Raw genomic sequence first — 18145 nt, forward strand, 5'->3', positions numbered from 1 at the left:
AAAAACGCTAAGCCATGAAATTAGTGTGTAGGTTTAACTTCACTGTTTTTGTACTGTCAGGATATTGTACTGCAACTGAATGAGAAATTTTTAACAAGTAGAAGAAATAGATTAGGCCTATGGCCCTTCAGAACTGAAGGAGTATGTTCATAATAACAAAAAAAAATCTTCCTGTTCGGGGTTTTTGTAAAACTTATCTGTTGAAATCTTTCTGCAATATGAAATCATTCTTTTGCACCTCACTTGTGGAAGCAATGTTTTTAGTGAGATGGAAATCTTGTGCTGTTTTTGCATCTAGTTGAAGGTTCTTGAATTTAACAATTCTCTGATGATATTAACAGTTAAGGGAAGGGAGAAATAATGCATATAGTATTTCTTCTGAATTTTATAGGAAGAATATGTGCAATAAGGATTGGCATAATGAAGACTTAATATTTTATACTAAATACTTAAGACTGATACAGCATTGTGTAATTACATAAATAGCGGTGATAATTCTTAGCATCCAAGTTTAAGGATGTTGTTGTGTTGTCAGTAGCTTGCCATATATACTTAGTTGCGTAGCAAAGCTTATTAATTGTCTAATTAACTTTAATATAAGGCATAGTTCTCTCTTGTAACTTTGCATAGTGCTTAGCACAACAGAACCAATTGTTATTTAAAAACAATTCAGTATATTTGAAATCTTAAAGCTTTTAAAAATACACACCCAGCAGATCTTTCCAATTACTCTGGAAGAACAGAATGTGGCATGAAATATTTAAAGTTGTAATTCAGGGATTTCTCCCTCAATTAATTTTCTATTACTGCTTCTTAGAAAGCTGAAGGGAAGGCGTAGTTGACATATGTAGGGAGGTGTAAAGGGCATTATTTCATATCTATCATTTCAGTTCAAAGCTTCTTGAAAATTAACACGAAGCACCTTTTCGCATAGTTACTGTCTTACAAACCAGAAATGAGTGAAGAGTACACTTTTATTGAACAGATTAACATGTTTTGTCCTTTTGGAAGCACTTTTAAGTTGTACACTTAAAGGAACCACAAAGCTGCTGGAAGGATAAGAATTCCAGTAGTATGTCTTACATGTCAAAATTTACAGCCAAATGAAAATTTGAACAAAGACAAATCTGAAAGCTTGTTTTATGTATTTTAGAGGAATCTTTTTTTTAAAATATAATTAACTATCTCTAATGCTTATGCAGAGACTTGCAGATTGGCAGCCTGTAGATCCACTGAAGGATCAGTCTGTATTTAGCATCAGAACTGTTTTAGCCTGGAGACAATAAGTTGTGTGTAAGACTTCTTCAAAATGCAGTTATAGCCTTAAGCCGGGTTGCTTTCAATTGTCTGGTATAGAAACACGCCCACCTAACTTATGGATAATTGAATTAACTATTGCTTAAAACTTTTAATTCCCGTGATGTGCTTCTCAAACTGTTGTAATGTGTTTTGTGTTAATGGCAGTAAGGACTGCCTAGTAGAGGCAAAATTCTACTTAGTATCTAGGTGAAAGTCTTGCATGCTGTCACACTGACTTGCTCACTGCCGCTAATGTTCAGTTCTTTATGATGATCAGCAGGTCTGACTTTTTTCTGTCTTCAGCTTATGAAGAAGGTGTGATGCAATGCTTGATACTATACTGACTGGTTATATATGGCTTTGATATTTATGACTTGTATCCAATGGCTATCTCTGGAACAACCTGTGAAGTGTATATTTCAAAACTTCAAGTTGAGAGATAAAGTTTCATTATGTGTATTCATGCTTTTCTTTGAGTTGTGTGTATATTCCCATTTGCAGGAGGAATATGGTGCCATTGAAGTTATAAAACTTAGTCTGCCAGAGCTACACAAGTGTCCACTAAATGACACTCGTGACTGACATCTCTGAATATGAGAAGCTGTTACTATACTTCTTTTTCTTCTCAAAAAAAGTGTAGTTTCATGTTTATTTAGTGCAAACTAACAAGCTATCACCAAGAAAGTTGATCCCCTTCTGCCAACTTTGTAATTGATCTAGCAGCTGAAAAAATGTGGAGACATTTGATTCTTTTGGCTGATATATCAAGAAACTAACCCTACAAAAAAAACCCCAAACAATTTTCCACTGATGAATTGAATCAGCTGGTTCTGTGGCCAGTCACTAAATCCAATTTGAGTTGGAGGGAGGGAAAAAATCTTGATTTTTTTTTTTTTTTAATTATTATTATTATTTTTTAATCAGCTTAGCTATGCTTTAAAGCCATATCCATAAGCAGAGACAGTAAGATTCCCAGCAGAGGTTAGTCTTTACATTAGTTTAAATTTAGTTTTGTTTACAGAAAAGGGGGAAAACAAACGTCAGTGGCCAGTAAAAAGCTCAAAATCTACACTTGTTTTGCAGGGTCACAAGTTTTCTTAGACTGTAGCAGTCTAAGCACTCTAAAACTCAGCTGCTCTTCCACCTTCCTTAAGAACACAAATTGGGGAGGCACAGAAGGGCAAGTCAACTAAGTTAAATTGTCTTAAGACTGTCAGTGGACAGAACTCTGCAAAAGCACTTAGCCACCGTATCCTGTTTGGCACTACTTTTATCCAGGCCATTTTGCTATGAGGTCTTGCTGGCTTTTCTGACCAGCGAGATCTTTACTTTCCAAGTTTTGAGTTCTCTTCTGAATTTTTTGGCTTAACTATTATGCTTTTTTTTATGTTCAGTTCGGTCTTGTTAGCACAGGATATCTTTTGGATACACACTCTACATTCCTAATTATTTTTGAATCAGAGGAATTCTGGTTCAACTCAGCTCCCACTGTTGCCACCTTGCCCAACTGGTGAAACTATATAAAGAGATGTCTAGAAATCTCTACTAATAAAATTAGCTGGTGGTCTAAAATTTGAATACAACTCTAAATTTTACTCTGTAGATAGGTTCCTATGGGGTTTAAGGAAAAATATTTGTGCTTTATGTGCTTTAGAGATACTATACTCTTTCAGTGGTGTCTGCAATTTGTATTACTCAGTTTCGTGAGAAGAAAAAGAGGCAATTTTGATATTCCCTTAGATGCTGAGATGCCAGCCATTAGTGACATTAGGGGACACTAACGCGATGCAAAATACTTTCTTTAGAAGACTTTCTGGGACAATGTGCTGTATCCCTTCTACAAGTATGAATGCATCAAGGCAGCTTTTGGAGAAAAATCAGTGGTTTTTATTGTTTCTATGAACTTTATTGAACAAAACTTACCTTCAGAAAGCCATTTCCTGTTAGTGCTGGGTTGTTCTGCTTTCTTTGCCTTCCCCCCCGCTTCCCCCACTCTGCTTAAAATGATCAGTGTGTCCTGCTATAAGGATCAAATTGGAAGCCGTTCTGCGAGATGGAAAAACCTTGAGCACCCAAAGCGGGAATTTAATAGTTTTAGGTTATGTGGTACTAGTTAGTACTTATTAAAATTATTGACCATCTCTAGCACTGTAACACTTGAAACAATTTTCTTGTCATAGATGTGGGAACTTTGCATCTCAGAGACTAGATGACTCACATTTTTGGGTCACGTGGATCAGATAGTCTGATGAAAGAGAAACTTGCCCAAATTGATCCTTGTAACATAATCTCTCTGTACTACAAGTGATGGTTTTGTAGAGTTGCTTCCTCTGCATAGTAAGGGATGATGGAAGGTATTTCTGCATATTTTAAAGTAGCATAGAACTGATCATCTAACTAGCAGGATCTGCTATGGTCTATCTGTGCCCTTAAATATTTTCCTGCCCTTTGCTGCAGAAGCAGTAGGGTTAAGGGGCTAAGCCATATTTCTGGTGGCTGTAAGCCTTGATCTCTTAGTGACCATAATAAACCAATTTTGTTTTGTTACAGAGATCTGGTCTTGCATAGTGTGCAGGAAGATCAGGGAAACTTACTCCCTTGCTTAAAGTTTTCATGTGCATATGTTCTGCGCTGTGCAATTTGACTCTTTCATCATGTCAAATTGTTCAGTACAGCTAGATATTCCAGTATGCTGAAGTGAAAAGTGTTCTGTGTCTGTGTCCTAAAATAAGAGTTACCAACAGAAGAAACAGGCACTGGGAAGTAGGATTAGGAAAAAAGGACTATCCTATAATTTGGGATTCTATATAAATATTGGACAGCCAAAGTCCACTTTAATAATATGCAGAAACATCCTGTTGATCTAATATAACATGCTTTGGGTAGAGAGCAAGATGGGATATGTTAACATAGGAGTGTGGGGTTGGAGGGTAAAAAATTTACAAACTTACTGTCTGTTTTTCTTGTTTGAATTTATCTTTGCCACTGTAACCTGTACATTCCATGCCTTGGACTGTAGGATGATGAAAACAATAACACGTCTTCATAAGTCCATGGTGGTGTTAGAATACTTTACAAGCAAGTCTTGGACCTGGAATACTGAAAATATGACTATGCTAATGAACCAGCTAAACCCCCAAGACAAAAAGGCAAGTAGCTATGTGATGTGGGCGTGGGGGCTGAAAGTGAAATATAAGCTCATTAATTTAAGATTGAATAAGGACATGAACAGGTAACGCTGCTTACTGTAATGTAGAGCTCTAACCTTAGTACTAACTCAGCGCTTGAGATTCCTGTCACATCCGTTCGGTTGTGCCAGGGCACTGTTATGAGTTAGATCAGTGATGTGATCAGAGATGAGGAAGGGCAGGACCCCCTTGAGGGTGGCCTGATGTAAAAGATGGTTGTCTTTGGAGTGGCCTGATCGTGTGATCTGGTGTTGCCCATATAACCAAGTGGCCAAGCTGTTATGGTTTTACCTACATCATGAATAAAACAAGACTTTACTTCTAGACCACTATCTCTTTTTCTGATGAACAGGAGGTGGGTTTTGAGGGACTTTTTTGCTTGTTTTTAAACTAGTAACAACTTTTATGTACCCTTTTCATGCTTTGGCCAGAGAGCCCCAGAGTCTATTCAAAGAAATGTAGGTGTAAATTCTCTCACTTCTTTCTGAAGCACACTCTTGCTGTGTGACTAAAACTGCCCCATGCAGGGTGAAAAGTATAACAGAAGCAGGATGACAGAAAAGTCCTGAAGGTTGTTGAGGAAGAACAAAAACTGTTGTTGAGTGCAGGGTTTGAGTAAGAGTGAATGAAAGAGCTCAAAGGAAAAGTCATAGTCTTCCCACTGTGTGTGGTTGTTGACCATCTATGTGAGTCTCTCTATTTTTGTGCTATGTTTACCAATCTCAAACTTACAGAAATGCCTGGATGTGGCTAGCTTGTTCACCTTAGTGACTAGTATTGATCAAGGCTAGCTTCCTCTCTTGCATGTGTGCCTGTGCTGCCAGATTCCCACCTCCCTACCCCTCATATGGCTGGGAAAAGTTATGCAAATCTTACTGGATTCATTTCCAGTTATTCAAAATATATTAGTTTAATAGTGAAGCTGTAATGGAATGGAGTTGTTCTTCCCTTGCCCCTCTCCCTCCAATATGTCTCACAGGAAGATACATGTACGTGTTAAAATAAAGAAATATTGCAACTGAGATCAATTTCTGCTCCTCCCCCAACATTTAACTGAGTTTAAACTTCCTTTCTGCTATCATTTTATTGGTTAATATTAAAATAAAAATCACCCGTTACAGTTTTAAAAACTCAGATTCCCTTGTGCATTTGGAACAGTTTTGTCATCTTTAAGATGTCTTTCCTATTCAAGTGTTTTCCAGAATCTAGTTCTATAGTTAAGTTGAAGAAAAGCTGCCAAACTCCTAAATAAACTGTCCAAAAGTAGGAAATAGAATAGCTTTTGGTGATTCTTGTATGGAGAGGATTTCCACCCCTTCCCCACCTCACCTGCTCTCAGCAACTTGAGTTCAGGAAAAGTTTAAAAAACAAAACTGAAATAACCCCAGAGTTTTAGACTGTTAGTATTTTCAAATAGCTGAATTATCAATAAGATGTGCATATAGCAATAAAGAACTCGTTGAAGTAACAGTTGGAACTTTACTTTCTTTACTCTCACATTCTTGCTGTGATGATATATTATGGAAAATAAAGTTTAATTGAGAGATTCTGATAATTTACCAGTACTAGAAGGCTGTTCAGCATGTATGTATTATATATCATGACTAGAACTACATGTTGACCTTTAACTTGCAAACAATGCTAAATTACAAAGACTCACTCTGAGGGATTGTCTTCAGAACTGTAATGGGTTTATTTTTCATCATACCTTATAACACACCTGCCATGCTGTTAAGCAGCTTATTTGGAAGCATGGACTTGGGGATTTAGTGTATGTATAACAACTTTTAAAGCTGAATAGAGTTTCACTGCACAAAACTGTTTGCATGTCTCTTGTTCCTATAATGATGTTGCTTATTCTTTTACCTGAAACAAAATTGGCACAGTTAAAAACCTGCTGGGAAAATCTTGGTGTTTATTGGGACTTAAACGGCTGTTATTGTAGAATCTTGAGATGAGGAAATCAATACATTGGTGAAAAACTTGAGTTGTGAATTTACTGTAGTAACTTCCTCTCCTGTGGAAGATACTTACATGGTTCTTTTTAAAATATAGCTGTACAACTATAAGCACAGCTAAAAACACTGCATTTTTCAAACTGAACTTGGCACAGAGCAGTATTTGTTCTATAGCATATTAGAATTCTTTTGTAGCTTAAAAGGAAACAACAAAATAGAAAATAGTTATTTCTAGAGTGGAATTCCTTACAGACAGATGAAATGGGAAAGCAGTGCACTTGGAAGTGGAGGGAAGAATATTACTGCTGAGGAGGAAAAATAAGGCATGAAATGGTTGAAATTTGGAAGAGATGGTATAAGAAGCTGGTGGTTGAGTCAGAAATGGGATCTAATTCTGGATCATTCTTATGACTAAGGACAAGATAACTTTCTTCCATCAAAGACAAATTGAATTATCTGGTATAAAGGCATTTATTCTTTTCCCTTACATTATTATATATAGCAGGTGAATTTTTAGGCAACTAACAGTGAAAACTTAATTTATGCAGACGTTTAATTTTGATGTTCGACAACTACATTGGGCAGAATACATGGAAAGTTACTGCATGGGAACGAAAAAATATGTGCTGAATGAAGAAATGTCTGGCCTCCCTGCAGCTAGGAAACACTTGAATAAGTGAGTACACATTTTTAATTTCCTCTGTTTATATTTTCTGTTTTCCCGCCTTTGTCAAGTTTTGCTTTTCCATGTTATGACTTAATTGTTCTTTATAGCACCTGTTTAGGTCCTCCAGAATTCCGGTGGTCTGAAGCATTTTCTAAAGAAGTCAGATGTCATCTTTCTTGTTCTATTTGTTGCTCCTGAGTTGCTCTCAGTATTAATAGTTACAGTATTAGTCTGGGATTATGGCTGTAGCTCTGATCACTAGTGTATACTGTAATCTAGGTTTCTAATTTTTACCCAAGTATCTTTTGGAAGGTAAAAAGGTACACAGTAACACAAGGTCAGAACGGCTTGTTCAGTTAAGGAGGTTTAATAGAACAATAGTTGTTTCTTCTGGGAATGTGATCTTTTGAAGCAGGCGAGTAAACAAGCATGGACTCTCCACCTCAGAGCAGGAAACTTTGATGTTGGTGTTCTAAGATGACTTCTCTTAGCCTTTTATCTGTGGCTTAACTCCTCCAATTTGAATGCATTGTTACTGTCCAGAATTTTACTGGCACAGTTGTTCTTGGCTGATTCATAATGACAGTTGTAGACTTTTTGATTTGTCCCTTTGAAGAGTGAAATAAGTGATTAATCTTGTTCTGCAATAGTACTTCACATCTGCTATCCTGATAGCACAAAGAGAAGTGGTCTAGGTCATTACTTGTGTCATTCTTCTAAAGACAAGGATTTGCAGTTGTAGAGTGGATTGGCATGATATGCTACAATCTCAAATACACTTTTGAAAGATGGCAATCTTTGATAATGGTGGGGATAGCTGAAGTGGTGTCCCCTTCTGATTTTTTTTTTTTTTTTAAATTTAGATGCTGTTAAAAAATGCATAGGAGTTACCATACAGTTGCCATTCTTTGTACAAAGGATCATACCAAAAATAACATGAGAAATAGTCTTGTATTGGAACAGCATCTGGTTGCCCCCAGCTCTGTTTATAAGTGGATTATTTTGCAAGAGGTTTAGATTCTAACATATACTTATTCTGAGGTATTAAGTTGGTCTCTTCTGTTACCATCTAGCTCTTAACTCTAACTAATCTGAATTTGAGGAGTCCATTGCTTCAATATTAACCAGATGTGGCAGCCTAGGGGACCTGGCTTCTCTAGGAAACTGAGTAGAATTTTTTCCCCAAATGAAAAAGTGGGCTTTACTTTTCTAATACAGAAATTTAGACTGTTTTTTCTACAAATAAGGTATGTAGAGGAAGGTCTGGCTAGAGTAACACCCAGCCTATCTGTAAAACAAGATAAGGGCAGTGAGTATTTCCTTAAAAAGAGCTGCCTTTAAAATACAAATTGTCATGATCCACTGAACCAGAGAGATTGTTTTCTTTCTAAGAAATCTGAGCAAATTCTGGTTGCTGTTTGTGTTGAAGCTTCCATCTTTACCTGTGAGAAGATTGGCAAAAGTCACAGTTGCCCTGAAAGGATGCTTAGTTTCTCTTAATCTTTAAATCATAGTTCCCTGAGAAGTAATGAGTTTAAAATTGCAATGGAGACTCCAGGCTCTGTGCTGGAAAATCGTATTGTGGGTGTGTGTGTGGTTGTTTTTTTGTCAGAGGCAGTTGGAGTTACTTCTACATAAATATGAAGTTTTAAATATGTGGAGGGGAGGAGGGGAGTTCATAGTGTTAATATTTCCTTGGGTTTGGGTTGGATGGCAGCCTTGTATAGGTAAGTTACCATGAGCGTGACCTTAGCTTTAAGAGGTTTTTATCAAGCAGCTATAAAGCAGAAGTACATGTGGTTAGCTACAGGGCTGGCTCTGTTCCTTAGTAGTTTTCATGTGTTCCACTTCTTAGCAGTGAACTATGGAAAAACCTTCTCTGTTTGGTCCTTCACTTATGAGCTTACTTCCGTCATTCACTTAATACCACTCATAATGTATCTTGAGATGAATAGATAAACAAATTAAATTCTACATTAGAAACTATTTTTTTCCTGTAAGTTTTGGTACCTTGGCTTTTAATTATTTCTTTTGTTTTTCCTTAGGTTAAGGAATATACGCTATGGCTTCAATACAGTTCTTGTGATCCTGATCTGGCGTATCTTTATTGCAAGATCACAAATGGCAAGAAATATCTGGTACTTTGTGGTTAGTCTGTGTTACAAGTTCCTCTCCTACTTCAGAGCCTCCAGTACTATGAGATACTGAAGAAGAGAATTTAGCATTAGGACATCTATGCATATGGTGGTCTAACTGCACAAAGCCTGTAACATGTAGTCATCTCACATTTTGTAAAAGCATAATTTCATCTTAAATTGGAGTGCAAAATATACGGTATGGTATATGTAATGTTAGTTGTGTATCTTCCTGGAAACAGATGAAAATAAAATGGTCAAGTGCCAGGTTGAATTGGCATTAGACAAGCTTTTAAATAACTTTAACTCTTTGACCTGGGGAAAAACATTTTAGACCATTGACCAACACAACTGTGCAATTTGGAACGTGTTTGATTGAAATCTGCCTTAACATGATTTTTTTTCTTTTAAGTTTTACACCACATTGAGCAAGATAAATATTGACTTAGTAGTTGCTAGTTGCTATAGATCTATTTATTTGAAATTCTTCTAAATTACGAAGGGTTTTACAAGTTGCAAAAGTGTATAAATTATGGTGGATCTCCTGAAAAAAATTATTTGAGGACTTTTGTAATTTGTCTTCACTTTTTGCCACTTTTTCCCTTCTCAAAGTAGGGATGCAACAATGGTGCCTACTTTGCTTTAAAAGAAAAAAGGAAAAGAAAAAAAAACCCAACAAAAAACCCACCACAAAAACCCAACCTTCTTTAATTACTGAAAGGCCTTTTGTCCGATCTGGTCTTCAGAACGCACTTAGTGATTCAGTTCTGTGCTCAAAACTGGCTGCATCCAACTTGCGTTTATGTCAGCATGAACAATTTGCTTCTCTGAAAGCAGAATTGATCCTATCATTGAGTAGATAAAAGGAAATGTAACCCTGAGGGGAGCAAAAATGAAGTCATTGACTGTCCTCTTTTTTTAACGATTTTTATTGAGAACACAGAGCCAGCACTTGATTATTACACTTCTGACTTCAAAAGGTAAATGTATTTGAAAGGAATTTATTATGCTTAGTTGCTATTTATATTACTGGTAATAATAGCTGGACAAACTGTAGGCTTTCATTAAGAGATATACCTGTTCTTAAATTCTAAGCAATGTTAGCAAATACTTCATGAATTAATAATTTTTTTAAATCTGAGCTATGAAGTTTGATGCATGGACAACACCAATGCATAAGCACACTTTCTCATCCCTGCCCCAATAAAACCTCTCATTTCACTGGGCAAGCAGAGCAACATGCACCTTGCTTCAAAATTCAAGTATGTTAACAATTCTTCCATCTATCTTCTAACTTAAATTATTAGGTTTAAATCTGAAGAAATCTCTGTTTTTCTGCATGTCACTTTGTTTCAGTAGGGAAAACATTTGTAAAAATAGCAAGTTGTGAGAAAAGATTGAATCCTTGTTTAAGGCAATACATGAAGATCCCCTTAAATTTTGGTTGCACAGAATTCTACCTGAGAACACTGTAATGTTCCTCTGATGCACTGACCAGAACCCTTGCCCAGTGTTTGTTCATTAAAATCAGTTTATACTGATTAATATGTTCTTGAATCTGCTTGGAAAGATAAATAATGACTTAATTACACAAGAGCTACAATATGCTTCCCCTTGATAGTTTTTTGTCCTATTTGAATTAAGTATGTAGAGAACTTATTTTGCTGTTGTTGTGAAAACTCTTACTTTAAGGAGAACACCTTTCATGCAGGTGTATATCTCATTTTGAAAAGGTAATGGCTTCCTTGCTGAAGCTAAATACTCTGTAGTAAGTAGTTAAGCTGTAACTCCTTTTTAAAATTACCTGTGTGTATATATAAAGCTAGTGATGAAAAGCCTAAATGGTCTAGGACCACACCTTGTGTGAGAGACCTCTGACTGTGGCTGAAAATAAATTATGGCTTCTGTGATTGAAGATGTTACACTTTAACAAATACATTAGGTGTATTACATTTTTAGTTGCCTCCCCAAGTATCTTACTAGACCTGAAAGTATGCTTAAGCATTCCGTCATTGTAGACTTTTTTCCCAGAGGTGCCTACTATCCAATGACACTGCTTGTCCCATGTTCGCATGTGGGTGAAGTTTGCAAAAGACATACATCATATTCTGAAAATGATTCTGTGAAGCAATTATGAATTTTGGTTGTTTATAACTATTATACATGATACTTTTAATGTTGATTTGTTAGTACTGAGAACTATGAAGCCAATGAACTGATTATTTCTGGTCCAAAACACTGCTTAGAAATCTATCCTTTTGAATAAATAATGAAGAAAAGGATTACTTTAAACATAAGGATATTTAACCTCTATTCTTTAAACATTTGCCAATTTAGAAACCCAAATTTTTTCCCCTCTCTGGAGACCGTGGTTCTGTGCACTATTGGTATCTTACACAAATTCATCAGTCATCCTATTTAACTGACAGTAGATTCAGTGTCACATTTATTACATTAGTTTTGTCACTTCCTGTGGTCGGTCTGTGAAATTCTGTCTTCTATCTGAAACTACTGGGGTTTTTTCCATATCAGAACTCTGTTCTCTTGCAGTTCTTCATACCAGTGTTTGCACATAACGGATGTTGATAAAAAAATATACTGGAACTATATTTTAATACAGTAAGCTAGACTCACTATACTGACTAGCAAGTTACAGGAGATATTCCAGTTGGTTAAATAGGAAGAAGAGCAGACTGAAACAACATGATCACTTAACAGTTACTGGTATTTAAATTTGGGACCAGGAAAAAAAATTATATTTTCCTGTAATGTTTTTCTCTGCTGTAGGAACAGATGTTTGGAAACAAATGGTAAATCTGTGAGCTTTTATAAGACATAAACAGAAATATTGGGTGCCTTTGTTTGTAAACCAAAAATAAACAAATCCCTTGAAAGTGTTGTTACAGTGTTTACTGTATTTTTTCATGTTTTTAGTCTAATTTGTGGAAAATAACTGGATAGTGTAAATGCTATCTTAATATATGTGAACATGCTCTTTCCTTTGAGAGAAATTTTGAAAATCAAGTTAATGACTAGTACTGCATTTTTAAAACAAAACAAAACCCTTCACAACCACAAAACAAAAAACCAAACAAACCCCCCACAATCTAAACCTTCATGGTGATGTCAAAACACATGGTGAGGTATGCTTGGTCATGGTGACTTTCTTGTCTGTCAGCTAGTTTTCTCCTTGCTGTCATTGCCTGTTCATTTGTAGTATTAGTTTCAAATTTATTTAAATAGATGGGTGCTTTTTCATATGGTTTAAAAGGGTACTGTGGTTTTCAGTAGCTTTTGGATTAACATTTCAAGGAATTGCAAGCAACTACAGCTATTTGTAGCATCTACATTTTGTGGTGAGGGAGGAAAAGGTAGCATCACCAAAATGGCTTGGTTTTTTGTTTTTTAACTTTAATTTCTTGGAATCTTCAGATTTCATGGATTCTTCCTCCGTTTATAAAGAGCACAGTTCTAGAGATCATGCATGATCTGTAAGCTGTGGTTTGGGGTCTACCAGCTTTAAAGCATAACCTTTCCTTTACTTGACTCTAAGTCGTAAACTACCAAATATAGATGGTTTTTGTTGGTCTCCTTAGTTGATTCAAAATTGGAAGCAAGGAACAAAAAAAAAAAAGCTGTAAGATGTTATCCCTTACATGTCTTGTGCTGTTAAACATTTTGCCCTTTCTTCGTTCTTCGTAGTACAGTATTGTATCGTACATGGTTCAAAAATAAAGAACAGGTTTATAGAGGTAACTTGGATCTGAGAAGCACCCTGCACAGAGCTGGGAAGTATAACTTTTCATAATATTTTTACATATTTCACAATCTGCTGAGCAGACTTTAAAACGGAAATGAAGAAAAGTCACCAAAGAATGACTACTCTGAAGAAATTTAAGTGAATTGCTTTAAAGTGTATTCTTGCTGTTTGTCAATCTTTTTGTGCTGAAGTATGTGCAATTTATTCTGTCTAGCCTGGTGACATTCACTGTGTGTTTGAGTAAATCTCTAGAAACTGTAAAATAGTTCCAGTGGAACTGATATGAATTGTCTGTGCTTTTTTTAATATGTGCTCTACCATCAGAATTTTAGAAGCGAAGGTTGACAGGTCTCACTTACCCTTTAAATTCTAGGTTTTCTTGCTCTCTTCTAGAGTGTTCTTTAGAACTTCAGCTCTGTCCTCCTTTCTGTCTGCAGATGACTGCAAGTTAAAGGTTACTTAACCAAACTGTGAGCTGCTTCTCTGCCATCTCGAACTAAATTTAACCCTGCTTCCACTTTCAAGATATTTATAAATGCTTTCCTCCTTAATGTTATCTTAGTACTTTTCCTCAGGGCAGAGTTGACATTCACTTTGGCTTTCCCTGCTCTGCAACAAATATGACTCACTGATAGATAATTAGTAATTATGTAACTGTCTTTTCTGGAATATGGAACAATGACAGCTTTAAGCAGCTTTTATTCTTACTATGAGAAGCAGGAGAAACCATGACTAATTGGTGAAAGCAGAAGTTCCAACACATTAATGCACTGAATAAAACTGGAATGCTTAGAGCCATGGGCTCTAGGTAGGGTGAATGGAACTTTTTTACCCTTGATTCAGTTATATCCATTAACTGCAAGTGCAGTGATTATTACCAGAAGCCTTTAATTTCATTCTAATTGAATTGTTACACTTTTCAGGATGGTAATTCTATAGCCAGCCACTATCACTTGTGAAAAATTAATATCCTGACATGTAGAAGCAAGGTCTCTTTTGCTGCTTTATGAGTATATGAAAAAACTAAAGTATGAACTTACCATAAGATTCTTCGAAATAAAAAAATTAAAACCACCACTTGGTTAAAATTTTCTGGGATGTAGAATGAACATTAAATCTTAAATTCCCCTTGCCTCATGTTGTAGAAGTTTCTGCTACATCCTCTGTGTATGCCCTATCTCTGCTGTAGAAATAGCAATTCAGTCTACCACCAGGAGTGCCAGAAAGTAGTTGTGGTATTTTTGTTTTAATCAACAAACATCTGATTTACCACTTAAGTGAAAATGATTCAGTACTTAGCCACTATTAACTTTTATACTTTTATGAATCATCGGCCTTAATCCAGATTCAAGCCAGCATCATATAGTTGAATATTTTTATCCTTATGAAACTTGGTATCTCATCCTTTCCTTCATTCCTGATGAAATTATCCCACAATTGGATGTCTAGGGACATGAATAGTTACACTTACTGTTTTAGGCACCTAACTTGGATGGAATTCAAGAATCTAAAGTTAGGAAGCTTGATTTCCTCTATTACACAGTTTTCTCAGTATGATTCAGACTCTTAAGGCAAATGCTTAAAATAAGCAGGAACTTCTCAAAAGCAGTCATATTGTGGGGTGGGGAAAGACAGACCTGTGGAAATGAAAGGAAATGGTTAAATTATGGGAGCAGGCTGAATATGGTTAATATTTGTTCTTATGTTAGTGCGTATGTGAAATTGAGGCTGTATTGACACTGTATTGTGTCATGTGGCTCATGATCTGCATTTTATGTAAAGCTTGTGGTCTAAACAGATAAATCAGACAATAAGTTAACTCTGAGTCTAGGTGAACAAGTCTGTCATCTGGCACTTCTCACTTAATGTACTCTCCTAGGACAGTGCTTATTCAACTTAAAGATTCAGATTCAGTTTGGAGAGGGATAGCAGCTAAAGAGATGTTTGGAATATTGCTGACTGTATGAAAGTTTGTAGAGTCTGTGGAAGATGAGGTTTTCTTTGCAATTTACAAGATGGGAATCTTCTTGCAAATTATTTACATGGCATAAAGTGCAGCAGTGTGTCGCACAAATACATGTTAGTCACTCCCATGATTAGACTCCCATGAACAGACTGCCAGTCTGTTCAAATAGGCTTTAAAAAATTTCTTGTACTTCAAGGAGGTAATTAGTTTTTAATAAATTGCATAGGCTAGAACAAGAGGACTTGATAGCTACTGCTTCGCAGGAAGAATAGAAATTTCCTGATCCACTTGCTGTGCTGTACAATTTCTTGCTTCATGTTCCTTCAAGGACTTTTTATTTCATGTGCTTTATTTTTAAGTTGTCGTTAAGTTAATAGTTAAATATAATTCTCCAATTGTATGAAGTTACTTTTACTTTGAGAGAGACTAGTTGGTTTTTGTTTGCCTATATATTTCAAATACATCTTACCTTTCCTGTTTCATAAAGGCTCTCCCAATTTAGGTCAGAGACCTGTTACTTGTTGCATAAAGCACACAGCACACAGTTTCAGAATCTTGTGCCTCATAACTAGGGTAAGGATTCAAGTCTACTTCAGGCCAGAGCAGCACAATCCCCCTGAAGCTGTTGAGCTTTCACTGAGTAACTGTGAATTAACAACATATGCTATTCTGACTGTTAATGCAACCTTCTTCAAGCCTGCAAGTGAAAGAGCTCTCTTCCAGGTACAACAGTGGAGGACCCATGAACTGATTTCACCTGGCATTCTGTTTGTTTGCTGGCAGAACACTTGTCTATATCAGCTACTTAACACAATCTAATGTAGGACTCATAATAATCACTTTTTTCCTCTATCATGTTGCAAGAGTGACAATCCAGTAGGCTGCTTCCATGTTTGGGTCTTAGGTTTAATCTCCCCTTTCTGAAAGGGCTTTTTTAAAAGGAAGACCAGAGCTCTGGATTTAACTGTGCTTCACTAAGATCTGGAATTTGTTTGGAGTATTTTATGGTGGGTTAGTTTGCACTGAACAAACAAACTCTCAAAAACTGGCTCCTTTGTTTTCCTCCCCCACCCAGATGCTGCCATTGGTTCCTCTGCTCTTGCCACCCACTCAACTGACTGTAGTTGTGGTGCTAGGCTCTTGAGATGAAAAGATTGTACACTTCTGGCTGTAAACACTTTATTAATGCTAGGCACTGTAATATTCTTAAAAACACCAAAGTGGCCATTTCCCTGATACCTAAATTCCGATTCTTGGAAACAAATGAAGGGCTTCTAATTTTCCTGTGACAGTAAGGATCAGATCAGTGTGAATTATGCACTTGTAAGGTTACTTAGTGAGCAGAGCATGTCTGATTACTTTTCAATCTATGTGTATGGTTTATAAGCCACAACTAATCTTTCCTTGTCAGTGACACCTGTGTTTTTCCTCTGTTAAATATTTGATTTGGAAAGAAAAACATGCAAGGTAACTTCCACTCTTTGACTCTAATTTAAAACCAAGTCTATCCATTTTTAATAGGAGTGTGCTGCACTTAGCTTAGTAAGTCACCTTCTTATAGATGAATTAGCTACTTCTGTGCTGGTTTCTGCATTCCATGTGGTTTCTGCATTTCAGAGCCAGTAGGTGCTTAGCACCTATGTATGAGTTCAATGAGCATGAAATGTGACTTGAAAATTCTACAGAACATTAGGTGGCTGAAGATATTTTAGGGACTTACACACTAATAATATTCTGTGAGGACTTTCCTTGTAGCAATCCCCTCTGGTTAGAGAGAGACACAGAACAGTTTCATTTTTTTTTTTAAATGTTAAGTGATCTCACTGTTACATCGGTCTCTACTATTACTGTAGAGAAAGAGGAAAGTACTGATACAAGTTAAACCATTGGTAGGAAATACTAGCTATGTCTGAATTAATGAGCTAAAATATTTTAAATCAGACTTGATAGAAAGAGAAGTACTGGAAAAACTTGGAGCCACAGAATATAGAAGCAGTTGGTGCTTTTCTCTATAAAGGTTGTGCTAACACCTATCAAATAACCTTGCTTTTACTTAGAACTTTACTGTAACTTTTGGGAGCAAAAAATGCTAAGACCAGAAAGCAAGTGCAAAAAAATCAACCAGTTCTTCTTGGCACTTCTTTCTGTCTTTGTTTTAGAATTAAGTGCAGTCTTGTCACTTTAGTCATTTTATTGGAAACTCTTGGGTTTTGTGCTTCTTTTTTGTCTTTTGTTGAAATGTCAGGAGTTATTACCCTGGGTGCCAGCAGTGATCAGTTAGCTGGCATAGAAGCTGAATGAAGAATCTGGAAACAGATGCTCCCTTCACTCATGGTAGCTTTACAAGTGCTTGGCATGCAGGTTTAGTAATTAACCTTTTTATGTCAGGCATCTTTTAGGGCAAGTTGGATATGTGGTGGCAGGATAAGATAGCTTGCCTGAAACGGCCATCTCTTCAGGCACTTAAATTTAAAAAAAAAAAAAAAAAAAAAAAAAAAATCCAGAAAACCTATGATAAGTGGAAAGCCAATGTTACCTGCATACTTAAAGTAATACCCTTTCTAAATCCTGAGGCGTTGTCACCACATCAGAATGTTTTTTGCATTTTCTTCTAGAAAGCTATTAAAACATTACAAGTGAAGATGATGACTTGCATTTTGATGAATGATTATAATCTTTAAAGCATGAAATCTGCTTACAGGTCATCTTTCTCTTAATTCCTCTTCCCACCTATGAAAAATTGGGTGGCTCCTATTTTAAGATCACCTTCTTAGAAACCCAGGTGGGAGAGTTTAGAACAGGTAGTTATTAGCATGTGGTGCTGCAGAAAGACACAGCTGCTGCACATTAACTGCTTGGGGCTTTGGAGTAGGAGAAGAACAAGCTCACTTGGGCCTCAAGTGATGGTGATAGAACGGGCTGCCACCCCTTTAAACTGAGAGCACCTGCTGTTAGTCTTCCTGCCCAATTTGCCTCCAGTTCCTTTTGTAGGATTTTCAGGGTTGATTGCTGCTGCATCTTCTCGATTGCTCTTCTAGAAGCTTTTGCTTGTTCTCTTCATCAGCAGCAGTTTCATGGGATCCCTTAGGAAGTTGGTCAGGAGATGGACACGGACTTCAGGTAAGAGAAAAGCACAAATGAGCAGTTTCCATAAGGAGAGAACAGAAAAGGC

The 18145-nt window shown here is 36.4% G+C and overlaps 1 protein-coding gene across 2 annotated transcripts in view; it reads left to right on the forward strand.

Moving 5' to 3' along the window:
- The window catches only part of FAR1 (fatty acyl CoA reductase 1), a 25905-nt gene extending 16272 nt beyond the window's left edge, over positions 1-9633 (forward strand). For both annotated transcript variants that reach the window (XM_009583188.1, XM_009583189.1), the window contains exons 9-11: positions 4319-4448; positions 6994-7121; positions 9158-9633. In XM_009583188.1, the coding sequence (XP_009581483.1) occupies positions 4319-4448; positions 6994-7121; positions 9158-9320 (421 nt within the window). In that variant the 3' untranslated portion in view covers positions 9321-9633. The remainder of the gene's footprint in view (positions 1-4318; positions 4449-6993; positions 7122-9157) is intronic.
- The last annotated feature ends 8512 nt before the right edge of the window (positions 9634-18145 follow it).

Source organism: Fulmarus glacialis, unplaced genomic scaffold (genome assembly GCF_000690835.1).
Source record: "Fulmarus glacialis isolate BGI_N327 unplaced genomic scaffold, ASM69083v1 scaffold8298, whole genome shotgun sequence".
NCBI lineage: Eukaryota > Metazoa > Chordata > Aves > Procellariiformes > Procellariidae > Fulmarus > Fulmarus glacialis.